Source organism: Erythrolamprus reginae, chromosome 2 (assembly GCF_031021105.1).
Source record: "Erythrolamprus reginae isolate rEryReg1 chromosome 2, rEryReg1.hap1, whole genome shotgun sequence".
Lineage (NCBI taxonomy): Eukaryota > Metazoa > Chordata > Lepidosauria > Squamata > Dipsadidae > Erythrolamprus > Erythrolamprus reginae.
In genome coordinates this window covers 4,208,952-4,229,761 of record NC_091951.1, presented here as the reverse complement: position 1 = coordinate 4,229,761, position 20,810 = coordinate 4,208,952, and the positions used below count along the sequence as shown (strand labels likewise).

At 42.9% G+C, this 20,810-nt stretch overlaps 1 protein-coding gene and 1 pseudogene across 1 annotated transcript in view; both read right to left on the bottom strand.

The window, feature by feature from the left end:
- LOC139162870 (zinc finger protein 91-like) overlaps positions 1-15,196 on the bottom strand; it is a 131,724-nt gene extending 116,528 nt beyond the window's left edge. Inside the window, exons 1-6 of the mRNA XM_070743736.1 lie at positions 15,122-15,196; positions 14,098-14,685; positions 13,740-13,854; positions 13,376-13,443; positions 11,883-12,012; positions 7,103-10,402 (exon numbers count right to left, since the gene is read on the bottom strand). Of these exons, the coding sequence (XP_070599837.1) occupies positions 7,103-10,402; positions 11,883-12,012; positions 13,376-13,443; positions 13,740-13,854; positions 14,098-14,502 (4,018 nt within the window). The 5' untranslated portion in view covers positions 14,503-14,685; positions 15,122-15,196. The remainder of the gene's footprint in view (positions 1-7,102; positions 10,403-11,882; positions 12,013-13,375; positions 13,444-13,739; positions 13,855-14,097; positions 14,686-15,121) is intronic.
- Positions 15,197-18,982: 3,786 nt separating this feature from the next.
- Positions 18,983-20,810, bottom strand: part of LOC139162980 (zinc finger protein 585A-like) — a 35,482-nt pseudogene continuing 33,654 nt past the window's right edge.

Sequence of the window (20,810 nt, the reverse complement as noted above, 5' to 3'; positions counted from 1 at the left end):
TGAATTGCCTCACAGCTGCAAGCTAAGTATCACAGAACTGATAAGGGACTTGTACCAATTACCAGTTTGTTTGGAGACGAGTGCTCTTTGCTATACCAAAAGAGGGCTTGGTTTAAGTGAATTTTCATTATAAAGAACATTGTTTTGAATTTTCAAACGTGTGTGTGTCTGAAATTTGTACCTGTGGATTTGTGGGAGGATTCTACCAGAGAGCTCGATAGAACAGGGACCATTAAATTCATAATTTTAAATCCCGTGGACTCCTAATACGATCCCACTGGAACAAGGCCCTCCGGCTTTTTGCCACGAGTGGCACTTCCCTCCAACCTTCACCCAAGGAGCCCAAAGCAGACCACAAGCCAGAATTTCTCCCCTCATCTGACCCACACAGAAAGGGGGACACTCTCTGCAGCAACACAAACATTTATTATTGTATGTATCTGTCCCAGGGGACGTAGTTTGAGGACCCATGATTTAATGCAATATAAACAATGCAAATAATTTTTCTGCAGACCACCAAAATTTTCTCATGAACCACCAATGGACCACAGACCACCAGTTGGTGTCTGGTGATCTAGTAATTTTCAACCTTTTTTGAGCCATGGCACATTTTTTACATTTACAAAATCCTGAGGCTCACCACCAACCAAAATGACACAAAAAGACTCTCTCCTCTCTTTTTCCATCCCTCTCTCCCCCCTCCCCCGCTTGTGTGTGTGTATGCACACTCTTGAACCATTTCCAAAAACAAATGAGGGCTGGGGATTTTTTCTCTCTTATTCTTTCCAAAAACAGGTGAGGCCTGGGGGGGTATCTCTCTTATTTTTGGGGTGCTTTTTATCATATGCTTTAAATCAAGAGTCACTTCTCTCTCTCTTGTTTCTCCCTCTTTCCTCTCATTCTCTGCCTCAATCATTTTCTCATTTTTTATCCCCTTTTTTCTCTCATTTCGCTCTCTCCCCCTTCCTTTTCTTTTTCTTTCTCTCTTGCTTTTTCTCTTACTTTCTGTCTCATGCTTTCTTTCTCTTTCTCTCTCTTGCTTTCTCACACACAATCTCTCTCTTGCTTTCTCTCTCTAAATATTAGATTTGTTACTATGTACTGTTTTTGCCATTGTTGTGAGCCGCCCCGAGTCTGCGGAGAGGGGTGGCATATAAATCCAATAAATCTAATCTAATCTAATCTCTCTTGCTTTCTTTCTCCCTCCCTCTCTCTCCCCCTTTCTCTCTCTCTCTTGCTATCTCCCTCTTTCACTCTCGTACACCACGCCGGCAACAGCAGCATCGGGCAGTAGCTGCGGGGCGGCGGCAGGGCAGTCAGCTGTGAATGGGAGCTCCAGGGTGGAGGCACTGACGGCAGCAGCTGGACGTTTTGCTGGACGCCGTACATGCTGGCGCTGCGCTGGGCATGGGCGCAGGGTTGGCACCTCTGTCCCGGACCACCCAGCGGGCCAGTGCCAGCCCCGCAGAGCCAACATGTACGACATCCAGCAACACGTCCAGCCGCCGCCGTCGGTGCCTCCGCCCTGGAGCTCCTGCTTGCAGCCGACTGCCCCGCCGCTGCCCGGCGGCTACTGCCCGATGTCACTGTTGCGGACCGCTCACAGCCACTGCCCCGTGGCTACTGCCCGGTGCCACTGCTGCTAGTGTCCTCCCACCAGGCCCCAAAGCTCATCTGCCGCCACCACCAGGGAAGCTCTAGCCGGGCGGGGCGCTGCAGCTGCCGGAAAACTTGGAAGGCACGAAGAAGGAAGCTCAGCTTCCGGTCTCTCAACTTTTTGCTCTTCACATCCTCTTGACCACTGGTTGAAAAACACTGATCTAGTCGATATAGTTATCTGAGGGAGTTATTTGAAATAATTAGGGAATCTGCACCGCTTAAATATTGGCAAGCACCTATCACTTTCAGGGCAAATGTTAATCTTAATCTCCATTGATACTCATCTTTCTTTTAAAACCACCTACTTGGCAAAACAGCACAAGAAAGGATTGAGGACTCAGATTCAAAATCAGAAGAGAGCTGGAAGGGGGGACATGGAGCCCTTCTAGTCCAGCCCCCTGCTCAAGCAGGAGATCCTGCATCAGTGATGGCGAACCTATGACACGTGTGCCACAGGTGGCATACAGAGCCATATGTGAGCTCACACCAGACATTGCCCCCTTCCAGTTCCAGTGCGCACCGGCTCATTTTCAGCCCTTTTCTACCAGTTTCTCTCTACCCAGGCTTTAGGAAAACTTATTGAAGCCCAGGGACAGTGAAACAGCCCAACAGGTCAGCCCGAAGTTTGTTTTCAAAATTCCAGCTGACTCATTTGGGTGTTTTTCACCACCATCCCCAGGCTTCAGGAGTCCAAAGGCTTCAGTGAGGCTTGTGTGTATGCACGGGGGTCAATGCAGGGATATGTGTGCACATGCACAGGGGCACAGTGTGGGGGTTGTGGTGAAGGGGAGGGCATGGCTGTGGGCAAGTGCCCCATCGTTGCCCTATATCATTTCAGACAAGTTGACTCTCCAAGAATGGTGGAAGGTCTTAAGCATAAAACGTATCAGGAAAGACTTCATGAACTCAATCTGTATAGTCTGGAGGACAGAAGGAAAAGGGGGGACATGATCGAAACATTTAAATATGTCAAAGGGTTAAATAAGTTCCAGGAGGGAAGTGTTTTTAATAGGAAAGTGAACACAAGAACAAGGAGACACAATCTGAAGTTAGTTGGGGGAAAGATCAAAAGCAACGTGAGAAAATATTATTTTACTGAAAGAGTAGTAGATCCTTGGAACAAACTTCCAGCAGACGTGGTTGGTAAATCCACAGTAACTGAATTTAAACATGCCTGGGATAAACATGTATCCATCCCAATATAAAATACATAAAATAGTATAAGGGCAGACTAGATGGACCATGAGGTCTTTTTCTGCCGTCAGTCTTCTATGTTTCTAGTCTCTTCTTTAAAATGTCCAGTGATGAAGCATACACGCTCTCTGAAGGTTCTAAGCTGTTCTACTGATTAATTATCCTCACTGTAAGAAAGTTCCAGCTTGTTTGTCCGCTTGATTAGTTTCCATCCATTTTCCTCTGGTGGTTTGGGGGAAAATAGTTAACAGGGTTGCAAGGGACTTTGTAGTTCATCTAGTCCAAACCCACCCCGCCCAAGCAGGAGACCCTACACAATTTCTGACAAATGGCAATGTAGTATCTTCTTGAAAGCCCCCAGGGATGAAGCTCCAAAAACCTCTGAAGGCAACTTCTGCTCCATTGGTTGATTGTTCTGTCAGAAAATTTCTCCTTATTTATAGGTTAAATGTCTGCTTGATCATTCCTTGTCTGGCCTTCAATGAGCCGGGGTGGTACAGCAGGTAGAGTGCTGTACTGCAGGCCACTGAAGCTGACTATAGATCTGAAGGTCAGTGGTTCAAATCTCATCACCGGCTCAAGGTTGACTCAGCCTTCCATCCTTCCGAGGTGGGTCAAATGAGGACCCGGATTGTGGGGGCAGTAGGCTGGCTCTGTTAAAAAGTGCTATTGCTAACATGTTGTAAGCCGCCCTGAGTCTAAGGAGAAGGGCAGCATCAAAATCGAATAAATAAATAAATAAATAAAATAAATAAATAAATAAAGATAGTGTGACCCCTTCCTCTCTGTAGTAACTCCTCAAATATTGGAAGATTGCTACCCTGTCTCCCCTGGCCTTTAATCAGCTGAGCTACTCTATTTTGCACTTTTCCCAAAGTATCAACATCTTTTTTGTAATGCGATAACAAAACTGGAAGTATTATTCCAGGTGTGATCTTACTAAGACTGTATAAAATGGTACTTCATGCGATTTTGATTCCCTGTGTTTACACAACTAAGGATTGTATCCACTTTTTTGGCTTCTGACACACACAGGTGATTCATAGAAACACAGAAGTCTGACGGCAGAAAAAGACCTCATGGTCCATCTAGTCTGCCCTTATACTATTTTATGTATTTTATCTTAGGATGGATATATGTTTTTCCCAGGCATGTTTAAATTCAGTTACTGTGGATTTATCCACCACGTCTGCTGGAAGTTTGTTCCAAGGATCTACTACTCTTTCAGTAAAATAATATTTTCTCATGTTGCTTTCGATCTTTCCCCCAACTAACTTCAGATTGTGTCCCCTTGTTCTTGTGTTCACTTTCCTATTAAAAACATTTCCCTCTTGGACCTTATTTAACCCTTTAACATATTTAAATGTTTCGATCATGTCCCCCCTTTTCCTTCTGTCCTCCAGACTATACAGATTGAGTTCATTAAGTCTTTCTTGATACGTTTTATGCTTAAGACCTTCCACCATTCTTGTAGCCTGTCTTTTGTCAATATCTTTTTGTAGGTGAGGTCTCCAGAACTGAACACAGTATTCCAAATGTAATCTTCACCAGCACTCTATATAGCGGGATCATAATCTCCCTCTTCCTGCTTGTCATACCTCTAGCTATGCTTAAATGATCATCCATTTGACTCCAAGGATCCTTTCAGAGTTACCAAATTTTCGGAGCATAAAATGCACCTTTACCCCAAGAGGGTGAAAACTTGGGTGTGTCTTCTACACCAAATGTAGCCCTACCCAGCCACCCCACCCTTTGGTCTCTGCCACCCAGCAATTTGCCTCCTTGAGACAAATAGCGCAGAGCCTAATTAGCACAAGCGATTATCAGCCTTCCGACACACATTTGATTCAGCACATGCAGGCCACGTGCTAGAACTGAAAGTGAAACTAGCTGCAAGGAGGGAAATTGCTGGGAGGTGGACTACTGGCAATGTTGGACTGCTGAAACTGCAAGGAGAGAAATCAATAGCGATAAATGTCTTTAGAATGTTCAAATTATTAGAGTTATTTTTAAAGACTTTAGTATTGTTCTAGACAATTTTAATAAATGAAAAACTTTTTTAAAATAAATGCTTGAACTGAAAAGGCCCAGTGCTATTGTATCTTCTTTTAAATAACAGAGTATACTTCCAGAAAGCCACTTTAAAGATCTGTAAAAGTGTTCTGTCTGGGTCCCCCCAGACGCCAACACCAACCAAAAAGAGTAGCCAGATACACTGGTAAAAAGCAAAGGCAGTTTATATAATTCAAAGCAAACACAGGTAACAAAAACTGTTCTTACAGACAGGAACACTATGAAGCTTCACAGAGGTTTCACGAAGGCCAGGCAATAAAACAGGATTCTTGCTGGCACAAACAACGCTGGAGATAATAAAACCCACGCCTTCCCCAAGTCTTCCAGACTTCTAGGCCACAAGCCAAGATCAGAGACGCCGAGAATCGAAGCAAGGTCACAGGACTCCCAATTGATAACTCTCCACAAGACTGTAAGGGCGGGCCTGCCTTTTCAACCCGGCTGAGGAGAACCACACCCAAACCCAGCTGTTGCCAATTCAGGGATAGAATACCTTTCTAATTGGCCCCGTCTTTGAGCTGCTCGTCGCTGCCTCATGTCTATTATAGCCTGTGCGTCTTCATCCAATGAATCCAGGCTACTAGCTGGGGAGAGCCCCCCCCCCCCGGGGGTCTCAGGCTGCTCTCCCTCCTCCTCTTCCTGACGTTCCTCTCCCCCGTCTGCCTGGTCCTCCCCATCCTGTTCACTGTCCTCCTCCTCCGGGCATGGATCCGGCAGAGATCCAGCCGGTCCCTGAGGAGCCTCAGGCTGAATCACAACAAAAAGTATAATCTGAAATGTAACTTAGTCATTCTTGGAGTAGATCTATTAAATAATTTAAAGTAGTTAGTGTGACTACATTTAAAACTTTCTGGCATTACTTTACTGCCATAATGTACATTTCTCCAATTCTTTGCTATTTCTATGGGTCAGACACCCACCCACAGAAATACACAGCACACAGAATACCTCCAGGGCAGCCTTCTGCCGCACGAATCCGAGCGACCGGTTAGGTCCCACAGATTTGGCCTTCTCCAGGTCCCGTTGACTAAACAATGTCGTTTGGCAGGACCCAGGAGAAGAGCCTTCGCTGTGGCGGCCCCAACCCTCTGGAACCAGCTCCCCCCGGAGATTAGAACTGCCCCCACCCTCCTTGCCTTTCGTAAAGTTCTTAAGACCCATCTCTGCCATCAGGCATGGGGGAACTGAGACATCTCCCCCGGGCCTATACAGTTTATATATGGTATGTTTGTGTGTATGTTTGCTTTTAATAATGGGGTTTTTAGTGTTTTTTAAATTATTAGATTTGTTCTTACATTGTTCTTGTTGTTGTGAGCCGCCCCGAGTCAACGGAGAGGGGCGGCATACAAATCTAATAAATAATAATAATAATAATAATAATAATAATAATAATAATAATAATACCTGTACTGTACTGTTTGCTGGGAGGCAAATTGCTGGGAGACAGAGGTCTTTCCCCCTTGTTTCCTCTCCCAAAATTAAGGTGTGACTTTCACTCTAGTGCGTCTTATATCCCAAAAAGTACGGTATTGTTTTTGAGCCAGGTTTCACGAAATCTATTTTTCCTGCCCAGGTGTAAAACATTACTTTTAGGCACATAAAATTTCATTCTCTCGGATTCAACCTTGTCTCATTTGGATCAGAAAGGCACAATATGCATACAGATAAAAATCTATAGACACATGGTCCATCAGTTGTTAGAACATAGTATTATAGGCTAATTGCCTAAAGTCAAGAGTTTGATTCTGACAGGGTCATGGTAGATTCAGCTTTCATCCTACTGAGGTGGATAAAATTAGGCCCCAGATTGCTGGGGACCATATGCTGACTTTATAAACTCCTCAGAGAATGCTGTAAAGCATTGTGGAGTGATATATAAGTGGAATTGCTATTCCTATACAGTTTCACCTGAGTGTGGATCCTTATATGGGAAGTAAGATTACTGTTCTGAGCAAAACTCTTTCCATATTCCATGCATTTATGATTTATATCCTGTGAGGATTTCGTAACGGCACGACAAACCACCCTTCCAAGGAAATGTTTTTCAACATTCCATGCATTTACGTGACTTCTCTCCTGAGTAAAAGTAAGAACATACTTGCAAGCAAATGTGGTTCCTCAATTCCGGCATTTAAATGGCTTTTCCCCTACATAGAACATTTTATGGTCATTTTATGGGAAATAAGATTACCTCTTTGAGCAAAGGTCTTTCCACACAGCATGCATTCATATGGCTTCTCCCCTGTATGGATCCTCATATGGGGAATAAGATTACTTCTCTGAGCAAAGGTCTTTCCACACTCCATGCATTTATAAGGCTTCTGCCCTGTGTGAATTATCTTATGGGAAATAAGATGACCCCTTTGAGCAAAGGTCTTTCCACACTCCATGCATTTATAGGGCTTCTCCCCTGTGTGGATCCTCTTATGGGAAGCAAGATTACCTCTTTGAGCAAAGGTCTTTCCACACACCAAGCATTTAAATGGCTTTTCTCCTGTATGGACCCTTTTGTGTATTCTTAGGGCACTGTTATAAGCAAAGGTCTTTCCACACGCCATGCATTTATACGGCTTCTCTCCTGTGTGGATCCTTTTGTGTTTTCTTAGGCCACTATCATGAGCAAAGGCCTTTCCACACTCCGTGCATTTATATGGCTTCTCTCCTGTGTGGATCTTCTTATGGTGAATAAGATCACCTCTTTGACCAAAGGTCTCTCCACACTTCATGCATTTATACAGCCTCTCCCTTGTGTGGATCTTGTTATGGGAAAGGAGATTACCTCTTTGAGCAAAGGTCTTTCCACACAGCAAGCATTTAAATTGCTTTTCCCCTGCATGGATCCTTTTGTGTATTCGTAGGGCACTGTTATTAGCACAAGTCTCTCCACACTTCATGCATTTATACAGCTTCTCCCCTGTGTGGATCCTCTTATGGGAAAGGAGGTTGCCTCTTTGAGCAAAGGTATTTCCACACTCCATGCATTTAAAAGGCTTCTCCCCTGTGTGGATCCTGTTATGGGAAAGGAGATTACCACTTTGAGCAAAGGTCTTTCCACACACCATGCATTTAAATGGCTTTTCCCCTGTATGGATCCTTTTGTGAATTCTTAGAGCACTGTTATTAGAAAAGGTCTTTCCACACGGCATGCATTTATACCGCTTTTCCCCTGCGTGGATCTTTTTGTGTATTCTTAGGGCGCTGTTACAAGCAAAGGTCCTTTCACACACATTACATTTATGCACCTTCTCCCCTGTGTGGATCCTCTTATGGGAAATAAGCTTAACACTTTGAGCAAAGGTCTTTCCACACTCCATGCATTTATACGGCTTCTCCCCTGTGTGGATCCTCTTATGGGAAAAGAGGTTACCTCTTTGAGCAAAGGTCTTTCCACACTCCATGCATTTATACGGCTTCTCCCCTGTGTGGACCACCTTATGGGAAAGCAGATTACCTCTTTGAGCAAAGGTCTTTCCACACTCCATGCATTTAAACGGCTTCTCCCCTGTGTGGACCCTGTTATGGGAAAGCAGATTACCTCTTTGAGCAAAGGTCTTTCCACACTCCATGCATTTAAATGGCTTTTCCCCTGTGTGGATCCTTTTGTGAATTCTTAGGGCACTGCTATTAGAAAAGGTCTTTCCGCACGCCATGCATTTATACGGCTTTTCCCCTGTGTGGATCCTTTTGTGTTTCCTTAGACCACTCTCATGAGCAAAGGTCTTTTCACACACATTGCATTTATACAGCTTCTCTCCTGCGTGAACCCTCTTATGGTGAATAAGATCACCTCTTTGAACAAAAGTCTCTCCACACTTCATGCATTTATACATCTTCTCCCTTGTGTGGATTTTGTTATGGGAAAGGAGATTACCTCTTTGAGTAAAAGTCTTCTCACATACCATGCATTTAAATGGCTTTTCCCCTGTATGGATCCTTTTGTGAATTCTTAGGGCACTGTTATTAGAAAAGCTCCTTCCGCACGCCGTGCATTTATACGGCTTTTCCCCTGTGTGGATCTTTTTGTGTATTCTTAGATAGCTGCTATGAGCAAAAGTCTTCCCACATTCTGTGCATTTATAGGTCTTCTCCCCTGCATGGATCTTCTTATGGGAAATAAGGGTACCTCTTTGAGCAAACGTCTTTCCACAATCCATGCATTTAAACGGCTTCTCCCCTGTGTGGATCCTGTTATGGGAAAGGAGATTACCTCTTTGAGTAAAAGTCTTCTCACACACCATGCATTTAAATGGCTTTTCCCCTGTATGGATCCTTTTGTGTATTCTTACGGCATTGTTATAAGCAAAGCTCTTTCCACACTCCATGCATTTATACGGCTTTTCCCCTGTGTGGATCCTGTTATGGGAAAGGAGATTACCTCTTTGAGCAAAGGTCTTTCCACATACCAAGCATTTAAATGGCTTTTCCCCTGTGTGGATACTTTTGTGTATTCTTAGGGCACTGCTATTAACAAAGGTGTTTCCACATTCCATGCACTTATATGGCTTTTCCACCGCATGGATCATTTTATGGGAAATAAGAGTACCTCTTTGAGCAAACGTCTTTCCACACTCCATGCATTTATACGGCTTCTCCCCTGTGTGGGTCCTCTTATGGGAAAGAAGGTTACCTTTTTGAGCAAAGGTCTTTCCACACAGCATGCATTTAAATGGCTTTTCCCCAGTGTGTATCCTTTTGTGTATACTCAGGATGCTGTTCTGAGTAAAGGTCTTTCCACACTCCATGCATTTATATGGCTTCTCCCCTGTGTGGATCATGTTATGGCGAATAAGGAGACATCTGTGAGCGAAGGTCTTTCCACACTCTATGCATTTAAATGGCTTTTCCCCAGTGTTTATCCTTTTGTGTATACTAAGGATGCTGTTATGAGTAAAGGTCTTTCCACACACCATACATTTAAATGGCTTCTCCCTTGTGTGGATCCTTTTATGGGAAACAAGATTGTTACATCTTCTGAACCTTCTACCAGACACTCTGCATTTGTATACCTTTTCCCCAGTGTGAATCCTTTCATGGGAGGTAAGTTGCCTGCTTGTTCTAAAACATGTTCCACATTCCAAACATATCAAAGGCTTCTCTTTTGTGTCAATCACTTTTTGAGATGTAAGGAACTTATTTCCAAGAGAAGGAATGAATGTTCCCTTATAATTTTGTCCGTTGTGTCTCCTTATAGCATCTTCTCCTTTGTTTTGGCTTAAATCATCTTCTTTTACTTGTAATTTAGATTTCATTAGCTTCACACTTTTCCAAATGTATTTTTTCCTTATTTTCTCCTGTTCATCAAGAAAGTCTTGCATCAGAGCATCAGTGAAAGATGTGCTTTCCTGATTCCAATCATTTGACTGGTTTCTGTCATAGGTTTCTAGTTCCATTCGAATTCCAAACATCTCCGTTCCATCTTTAGCACTGATCACTTGTAACAATTTACAGGAGTCTCGATTCTCCTCCCCATTATTACCTTCAAAGCAAAAGAGAAATGAAAATGATAACTAAGATCAAACTGTACAAAGTCAAGTGAATTTCCTTCTGAATTTTTTCTAAAATTCCGTTATGTTTGAATGCTTACAGCGGTGTGATATAGGCAGGATGATTTCTATATTCATGAGTCCTGAAATTTTTCATTTTTCTTTACAATTATTTATATATCTGCAAATCTCAATGAAAGTCTGTTTTGAGTCAAGGAATAATCAGGGAAAACAACTTAGAACTACGGAGACATTTCCTGATACAGTAGTTAGAACAATTAATCAGTTGAACAGCTTCCCTCCAGAAGTTGTGAATGCTCCAAAACTGGACGTTTTTAAGAAATTGTTGGATAACTATCTCTCTGAAGTAGTGTAGAGTTTCCTGCCAAAGCAGGGGGTTGGACTAGAAGACCTCCAAAGTCCCTTCCAACTCTGTTGTTGTTATTGTTATTATTGTTATAATAACCAAGGAGGAATAAGGAGAAAATGTAAGATTGAGTGGGCTGGGTTAATTTTAGCAGAGACCATGAGAACTGAAACACTTTTGAGAAAACCTTTCTTTCCCTTTATGTGCATTTTGCCTTGGATCTCGTGCAAGCCTTATATAGCAAAGAACAGAAGCCTAAAGAAAGAGACATTAGACCTTGCCCCTCTGACCAATAAATGTACAGTAGTCCCTCACCTATCGCTGGTGTTACGTTCCAGACCCGGCCGCGATAGGTGAAATCCGCGATGTGGAATTTATCGACTGATAGTACTTATTTAAGTATTTATATTCTAATTGTTTGGTAAGTTTTCATTGCTTTAAGTGTTTATAAACCCTTCCCACACAGTATTTATTTTAGATACAGTATTTAAATACAGTATTTACAATTTTAGATATTTTTTTTTGAAAAACCTGCCGATCGAGTTCGGCGGGCTGTTTAAATCTGCCGATCGACTTCCTCAGAAACCCGCCAACAAGCGAAGATCCGCAAATGATTTTTCTCATTAATATTTCTTGAAAACTTGCGATGAAGTGAAGCCGCAGTAGGTGAAGCGTGGTATAGCGAGGGACTACTGTAATATATTGTGTGATAAGACTGTATGATTGCGTATTACATTAGGATTTTTAGTTGTATTTTAAATTATTAGATTTGTGCTACATGCTTGTTTGTATCTATTCTGTGAGCTGCCCCGAGTCTTCGAAGAGGGGCAGCACACAAATCAAATCAATCAATCAATCAATTAATTAGATTTGTATGCCGCCCCTCTCCGTAGACTCGGGGCGGCTCACAACAATTAATTAATAAATAATAATAATAATAATAACAACAACAACAACATTAACTCTTTCCTTCCGATGGGTACTAGAAGGCCAGATCCTTTGCTTTTCCCTCCCAAGAGACAATATCTGATTAGTGATGTTTTAATAAAAACTATACTGTAATCTGTCTTCTTGAATGCTCTGATTGGGGACTAGAAAACTCTTACCGATAAAGACCACGTTCCTATGGTTTTCAAGCATGACTTCTGAATGCAGTGCTTTCTCGTCAGGATCCAGCTGAGACCATTCCTCCTCAGAGAAATACACAGCCACCTCCTCAAAGGACACAGGACTTCCCTGAACATGGAAAGAAGAGGAGGATTCATATGATCTGTTCAGCCTGGCTCTCAACACTGGAGGTGTTGTTACACCTAAATTTCATTAACCTGTGTTGGGAATGTAATGTAGCGCTAGGATCATTTTACCATATGTAGTGGTCATGTACAAAAGCTAAGGAATTTTGGCATCAGATTAAAATGATTGGAAAAGATGTCAGGCCAAAATATAGATTTGAAACCAGAGTTCTTCCTACTAGTAATTATAAAAAAAATATAGTAAAAGAGTGATAAACTTCCAATACATAGAAACATAGAAGACTGACGCCAGAAAAATACCTCATGGTCCATCTAGTCTGCCCTTATACAATTTCCTGTATTTTATCTTAGGATGGCTATATGTTTATCCCAGGCATGTTTAAATTCAGGTCCTGTGGATTTACCAACCACGTCTGCTGGAAGTTTGTTCCAAGGATCTACTACTCTTTCAGTGAAATAATATTTTCTCACGTTGCTTTTGATCTTTCCCCCAACTAACTTCAGATTGTGTCCCCTTGTTCTTGTGTCCACTTTCCTATTAAAAACACTTCCCTCCTGGACCTTATTGAACCCTTTAACATATTTAAATGTTTCGATCATGTCCCCCCTTTTCCTTCTGTCCTCCAGACTGTACAGATTGAGTTCATTAAGTCTTTCCTGATACGTTTTATGCTTAAGACCTTCCACCATTCTTGCAGCCCGTCTTTGGACCCGTTCAATTTTGTCAATATCTTTTTGTAGGTGAGGTCTCCAGAACTGAACACAGTATTATTCCAAATGGGGTCTCACCAGCGCTCTATATAGCGGGATCACAATCTCCCTCTTCCTGCTTGTTATACCTCTAAATAGAGAGACATTTTCTGAGAGTAAAGGCAATCAACCCATAGAACAGAAGTTTCCTTCAGAATCTATGGGAGCTTCATCACTGGGAGCTTTTGAGAAAAGACTAGACTGCCAACTGCCAAAAATGGAGTAAGGGGGTTGACATAGATGACCTACGAATTTCCTTCCAATTCTATTAACCTGTACCTCACGAGCCCAATAAATTTCAAAAAGAATGAGCGTTCCTGCTACTGTGATATGTTTATTCCTAATTCTTGAAGGACTTGAAAAAAATGCTTCTTGTAAACACAATGATGGAGCAGTACCTAGCAGAACAAGAAAACCAGAGGAAGCTATGTTGACTGACAGCAACTTCAAACTGCTATTCTGCTGTCCATGTTGTGGAAGGACACAAAAATAATCCAGTCCAAACAAGGGGGGAAATAGAACAAGGGACCACTCTGTACACCCACTTTCCTTGCTGAAGGCGAGAATATAAATCTAATAACTTTTCCCTTTCTTACGTGATTTAGAGATTCAACTGCTGTTTGATCGCCGCCGTAAAAACCAGAAAATGTCATTCTTTGTTTCTCTGTAAGGAAAAATAATTTCGAAATAAATAGTTAACAAAATTTTTATTTATTTATTTTAGACAATTTATATGTCACCTGAAGGCAGCTTACAAAATACAATAAAACTAATAAAAGACGAATTATGGAATACATTAAAATAATATTATATTACATTTTTATATAATATAAATACAATATAATATTATTATTATTATTATTATTATTATTATTATTATTATTTATTGGATTTGTATGCCGCCCCTCTCCGTAGACTTAATCCCCCCTCCACTCTAGCAACATCACCATCTTCAAATACCTCTTGAGGTGTTCCATCTTTGATCTTCCCAAGGGACCCTCCTGAAAAATAGCTCCTGGTGGGACTTTGATGGATCCTTCTTTCCCTCAGGATCTCTGATCTCCATGGTGCAGCACTACCAATAGGAGAAAGGGAGAAAGCAGCACAGTTAATGTACATCACATGACACGTCGATTCTTTTATCCAAAACACAACCTCAGAGACCACAATATCCATCAGTGAGGTTGAGCGAGAAAACAATGGAACGATGACCTACAAGAATTGATGGGACACTGCCACATATTATGAATGTCAGAGAGGTTTGGGAAGAAGGGGTGAAGTATTCAAACACATTCTCTATTCTCTTTTGAGCTCTCACCTGCAGCTTGACGTGCTCCTTCTGTTCCTCCATCTGGCTCAGGAGGAAGCCTTCCACCAGGGCCACTGCCTGGGAGCTGGTCTCTGCTCCACACTCCCGCACCCAGCTCTCCATCTCTGGGGGCAGAAGGGCCAGGAACTGCTCCAGAACAACCAGGTCCAGCATCTGGAGTTTGGTGTGCTTTTCTGATCTCAGCCATTGCCTGCTAAAGTCATGGAGGTGGCTGCAAAATCTTCGGGGACCTTCAGCCTCCTGGCATTGGTTGAACTTCCAGGGCTGAACTTCTGAAGGGAGGATGGTTTCCTCCTCCAGGATCTTCTGCCCACTTCTTCTCCAGAGCATCCCGCCCTTCTTCCCAGGCTGGCCATTTCTGCTTTCCTGCTTTACAAAAGGAGGTGTCTCCATCCTTTCTCTCTTCTGCAGAGAAACTCCAAATGGGTCCAAGGAATTCTTAAGGGTCTCCAGATGCGTTTTCCTTCACAGGACCATTTCAAGGGTCGAAGGGACTGATCCCTGCAAGTTATTCTGCTCTCTTTTTCTCACCAAGGAAAAAAAATCCCATGCAAAGACTTCAAATGGCTTCAATATCTGAGATGGAAAGAAAAACAAACGCCAAGAATTAGAATGTGGAATTCAGCCGCTGAACAACCTTCACCCAAGCGGCTCATGACAGCACAGGGCCGGGAAAGAGGCAGCTGGAGAAAGGCCGCCCCGCTTTTCTCCCCCTCCAGAGACAGGGTCGGGCCCTCGGGGAGCCTGGTGGGAATCCTGCCGCCTCCTCGACCGTCTTCTCGTCTCTCCTGCTGGGCCCCCACAAGCCTGAACCTCCACCGACTCGAGTTCTTCCACGGATACAAGGCGAGAAGGGAGCCCCTCATCCCCGCCATTTCCCCAGCATCCCCGCTCCCCCTGCATGGAGAAGGCGGCTGGGGACCATGGGACCCGGGGTGGAAGCCGGAGGAGGGCCGGGCGGGGATCTACCCCTCCTCCGCCTCCCTTTGCACGGGAAGAGCCCCCAACTCACTCGGGGAACGTCTGGATCTCCCCCCGCCGGACTTTCCCTCAGCCTCTCCGCGTGCGCAGATCCACAGGAGTTAAGGGCAGCGAGTGTGGTACCCTAGAGGGGCAACCGTTTGTGATATCATTTCCTTCCTTCCTTCTAGGCAGCCGGGACGTTAGGCCAGCGGTAGACCAAAAGGGAGGCGCCGGGGGTTTCCCTTCTGTGGGCGGAGGGCGCCTCCTAGTGGATTTGCCACCAGGTGCTAGGGTTGTAGAAAAGGCGGGAAAGAGCAGCCCGTCTGAGGGGAAGGAAGACCGCGAGGACGATAGGCTTGGGAGTAGAAGGAAAGGCCGTTCCCAATGGCACCCTGGTCGACAAAGCCTTGGAAGTCCCTAGAGGAAGCAATCTCTCCCTCTTGTCCAGGAACTGTTTGTGGAAAGATGGAGAAAAATTTCTCGGGAGGATTTGAACTCACTTCTCTCAAAAGCAGCCATCTGACTAGGCAGAGATTGTAGGAGACCCCAAAAGGGTCCAAATCCTGTCAGAAACAGCCAGGCGGACAGAAGAGAAGGGCCAGGACAGGAGCCTCTTTTGGAAACACAACTTGTGTCTTGCAGTTGTTGGGACTCCTGCCTGACTAGGAGGCAGATGGGCCGCTAGCAGGAAGGCCACAATCAGGAAAATGATTTTAATTAATTATTTAATTTCTTTAGTTCAATACATGCAGCTGCCATTCTCAAATTATTATTACTCGGCTTTTTTTTTAGCTTCTTTTCATTCTGGCCCCTACTATGATTTTTTTTTCACCTGAAGCTTTTTCCACACACTCTACATTGACATCTGTCATTATTCCATCACATGATAGAAACATAGACTGACGGCAGAAAAAGACCTCATGATCCATCTAGTCTGCCCTTATACTATTTTTTTGTATTTTATCTTAGGATGGATATATGTTTATCCCAGGCATGTTTAAATTCAGTTACTCTGGATTTACCAACCACATCTGCTTAAAGTTTGTTCCAAGGATCTACTACTCTTTCAGTGAAATAATATTTTCTCATGTTGCTTTTGATCTTCCCCCCAACTAACTTCAGATTGTGTCCCCTTGTTCTTGTGTTCACTTTCCTATTAAAAACACTTCCCTCCTGAACCTTATTTAACCCTTTGACATATTTAAATGTTTCAATTATGTCCCCCCTTTTCCTTCTGTCTTCCAGACTATACAGATTGAATTCATTAAGTCTTTCCTGATACGTTTTATGCTTAAGACCTTCCACCATTCTTGTAGCCCGTCTTTGGACCCGTTCAATTTTGTCAATATCTTTTTGTAGGTGAGGTCTCCAGAACTGAACACAGTATTCCAAATGTGGTCTCACCAGCGCTCATTTCCACAGGGCACTACGTATTTTCTCCTTTATTGGCAGGTTGGATTATTTTTGGTAAATAAAACTCTGGGATGCATCACCAGATGTATCAACGTTACAAAAAGATCCTACCTCTCTAATGAGACACCATTTGCAATACTGTGTCCAGTTCTGGAGACTTCACTTTAAAAAAGATATTGATGACTGGGAGTCCAGAGATAGCAACACGAGAGAAGACAAAGAATGATCACCACAAAATTAGAAGAGCCTGTGAGTTGGATTTTCAAATTCAGGATCACTATAATCCCGTTCTCCTTATGTTTTCTTTCTCAGTTGTTACTTGCATTATAGACAACACAGTATCAACAGTAGAGACCTTCAAATTTCTAGGTTCTATCATATCTCAAGACCTAAAATGGTCACCTAACATCAAAAACATCATCAAAAAAGCACAACAAAGAATGTTCTTTCTGCGCCAGCTCAGGAAGCTCAAACTGCCCAAAGAGATGCTGATACAGTTCTACAGGGGAATCATTGAGTCTGTCATCTGCACCTCTATAACTGTCTGGTTTGGTGCTGCAACCCAACAGAACTGACATAGAACTCAGAGGATAATCAGAACTGCAGAAAAAACAATTGCTGCCAACCTGCCTTCCATTGAGGACCTGTATACTGCACGAGTCAAAAAGAGGGTGGGGAAAATATTGACTGACCCCTCACATCCTGGACACAAATTGTTTCAATTCATAGCCTCAAAATGTCGCTACAGAGCACTGCACACCAAGACAACTAGACACAAGAACAGGATTTTTTTCCGAACGCCATCACTCTACTAAACAAATAATTCCCTCAACACTGTCAGACTTTCTACTAAATCTGCACTTCTACTAGTTTTTATCATCATTCCTATCACCCATTCCTCCCATGTTGACTGTATGACTGTAACTTGTTGCTTATATCCTAAGATTTTTATTAATATTGCTTCTTCATTGCTTATTTGACCCCTATGACAATCATTAAGTGTCATACCACATGATTCTTGACAAATGTATATTTGAGAGCATATGCACCAAGACAAATTCCTTGTGTGTCCAATCACATTTGGCCAATAAAAATTCTATTCTAATGTAAAGCATGATGAAAATGAAGGCTGTGACAATAGCAAGAAAAGAAAGAAAAACTGATACAATAATAAAGAGATTTAGGACTACAGTAGTACCCCTAGATATGAACATAATTCGTTCCATAAGGGAGCTTGTATCTCGAGGCAACTCGTATTCTGGAACAAATAACTTTTTTCCCCTCCGAGATAACCAAAAGCAAGGATTCTTGCGCCACCTAGTGGGCGCTCAGCTCATATCCCGAATTTGAGCTCGGGAGTAGAACAGAAATGTCTCTCCCCTCCTGGCTCATATCTTGAAATACTTGCATGTAGAGCAGCTCGTATCTAGAGGGACTACTGTAATTGCTTTTCTGTCTGCAACTCTGCTCTAGTGAATATACTCATCAGAGGGAGTTACTTGAAATGAGTAGGGACTCTGCACCACTTAAGTATTGGGATCCACAGATCACTTTCAGGCCAAATGATCACCTTAATCCCCACTGATGCTCATCTTTCTTTTCAAACCTCCTACTTGGCCAAAAAGCACAAGAAAGCATTGAGGATTCAGAATCAAAATCAGAGGAGAGCTGGAAGGGAACTTGGAGGCCTTCTAGTCTGGCGTCCTGCTCAAGCAGGAGATCCTATATCAGTGATGGCAAACCAATTTTCCCTCAGGTGCTGAAAATGTGTGTGCACGCGCAAGTGCCCACACCCCTTAATTCACTGTCTGGGGAGAGCGGAAATGGCTTCTCCCCCCACCGCCGAGGCCCTCTGGATGCCAAAAATGGCCCACTTCCTGACTTCTGGTAAGCCAATTTTTTGCCCTCCCCAAGCTCCACTGGCTTCTCTAGAGCAGTGTTTTTCAACCAGTGTGCCGCGAGACATGGTCAGGTGTGCCGCGAAGCTCAGAGAGAGAAAGAAAGAGAGAAAGAAAGAAAGAAAGAGAGAGAAAGAGCAAGCAAGAGAGAGAGAAAGAGAACAAGAGAGAAAGAAAGCAAGAGAGAGAGAGAAAGAACAAGAAAAAGAAAGCAAGAGAGAAAGAGAAAGACAGAGAAAGAAAGCAAGGGAGAGAGAAAGAGAGGGAGGGAAGGAGAGAGAGAGAAAGACAGAGGGAGGTATGGAGGGAGAGAGAAAGAGCAAAAAAGAGGAAGGAAGGAAGAGAAAGAAAGGGATGGAGAGAGAGAGAAAGAAAGATGAAGGGAGAGAAAGAGGGAGGGGGAGAGAAATAGAGTGAAAGGGAGGAATAGAGAGAGAGATAATTTTTTGTCCAAACTTTTTTTAGCCCCCCCCCCCCGCTCAATGTGCCCCAGGGTTTCGTAAACAGCTTCAACTGAGCAACAGCCAAGGTATGTCTCCCCCCAAGGCCATCCAAACACTTTAGAGGGTTAGTAATTGTTAATCATGAAACAAAGAGTATTTAATGCATGTTTAGCGCATAACTGCACTACTGATATTTATTTATTTAATTTTAAGTTACATTAATGTTTTGACACACCAAAAAAAGAAAAAAACATGGTCCTAATGCTTGAAAAATATCTTTCCCCCAAGCATTTGTTTCAGCTTTTGTTCATTCTGGCCTTTTCTTAAAAACTAATTATTCACTCGGAAGCATTTTCCACACGTACTACGTTGAAATCTCTAATTACAGTATTCCATGACATCATAATGTCACGGTAGATTCGGCTTTCATCCTTCTGAGGTGGGTAAAATGAGGATCCAGATTGCTGGAGAGCATATGCTGTCTTTGTAAACTACTCAGAGAATGCTGTAAAGCATTCGAATGGTATATAAGTCTAAGTGGAATTGCTGTTGCTATATAGTTTCTCCCGAGCGTGGACCCTTTTATGAGAAGTAAGGTGACAATTTTGAGCAAAGGTCTTTCCACAGTCCGTGCATTTAAATGGCTTCTCCCCTGTGTGGATTCTGTTATGGGAAAGAAGATTAGCTCTTTGAGCAAAGCTCTTTTCACACTCCATGCATTTATACGGCTTTTCCCCTGTGTGGATCCTTTTGTGCTTCCTTAGGCCACTCTCATGAGCAAAGGTCTTTCCGCACTCCATGCATTTATACGGCTTCTCGCCTGTGTGGATCCTCTCGTGGGAAATAAGATGACACCTTTGACCAAAGGTCTTTGGACACTCCATACATTTATACGGCTTCTCCCCTGTGTGGATCCTTTTATGGGAAATAAGACTACCTCTCTGAGCAAAGGTCTTTCCACACACCAAGCATTTAAATGGCTTCTCCCCTGTGTGGATCCTCTTATGGGAAATAAGATTACCTCTCTGAGCAAAGGTCTTTCCACACACTATGCATTTAAATGGCTTCTCCCCTGTATGGATCCTCTTATGGGAAATAAGATGACATCTTTGACCAAAGGTCTTTCCACACTCCGTGCATTTATACGGCTTCTCCTCTGTGTGGATCCACTTATGGGAAATAAGATGACCTCTTAGAGCAAAGGTCTTTCCACACACTGTGCATTTAAATGGCTTCTTTCCTGTGTGGATCCACTTATGGGAAATAAGACTACCTATTTGAGCAAAGGTCCTTCCACACTCCAAGCATTTATATGGCTTCTCCCCTGTGTGGATCCTCTTATGGGAAATAAGATAACTTCTTCGAGCAAAGGTCCTTCCACACTCCACACATTTAAATGGCTTCTCCCCTGTGTGGATCCTCTTATGGGAAATAAGATGACCCCTTTGAGCAAAGGTCTTTCCACACTCCATGCATTTAAATGGCTTTTCCCCTGTGTGGATCCTCTTATGGGAAATAAGATGACCTCTTTGAGCAAAAGCCTTTCCACATTCCATGCATTTATACGGTTTTTCTCCTGAGTGGATTCTTTTATGGGAAATAAAATGACTACATCTTCTGAACCTGTTACCAGAGTCTCTGCATTTGTTTACCTTCTCTCCATTGTGAATCCATTTATGGAAAATAAGTTTTCTGCTTGTTCTAAAACATGTTCCACATTCCAAACATTTGTAAGGCTTCTCTTTTGTGTCAATCACTTTCTGAGATATAAGGAACTTATTTCCAAGAGAAGGAATCAATGTTCTCTTGTAATTTTGTCCATTATGTCTTCTTATAGAATCTTTTCCTTTGTTTTGGCTTAAATAATGTTCTTTTACTTGTAATATAGCTTTGATTGGCTTCTCACTTTTCCCAATATATTTTTTCCTTATTTTCTCCTGTTGGGCAAGAAAATCCTGCATTGGAGCATCCGTGGAAGACGAGC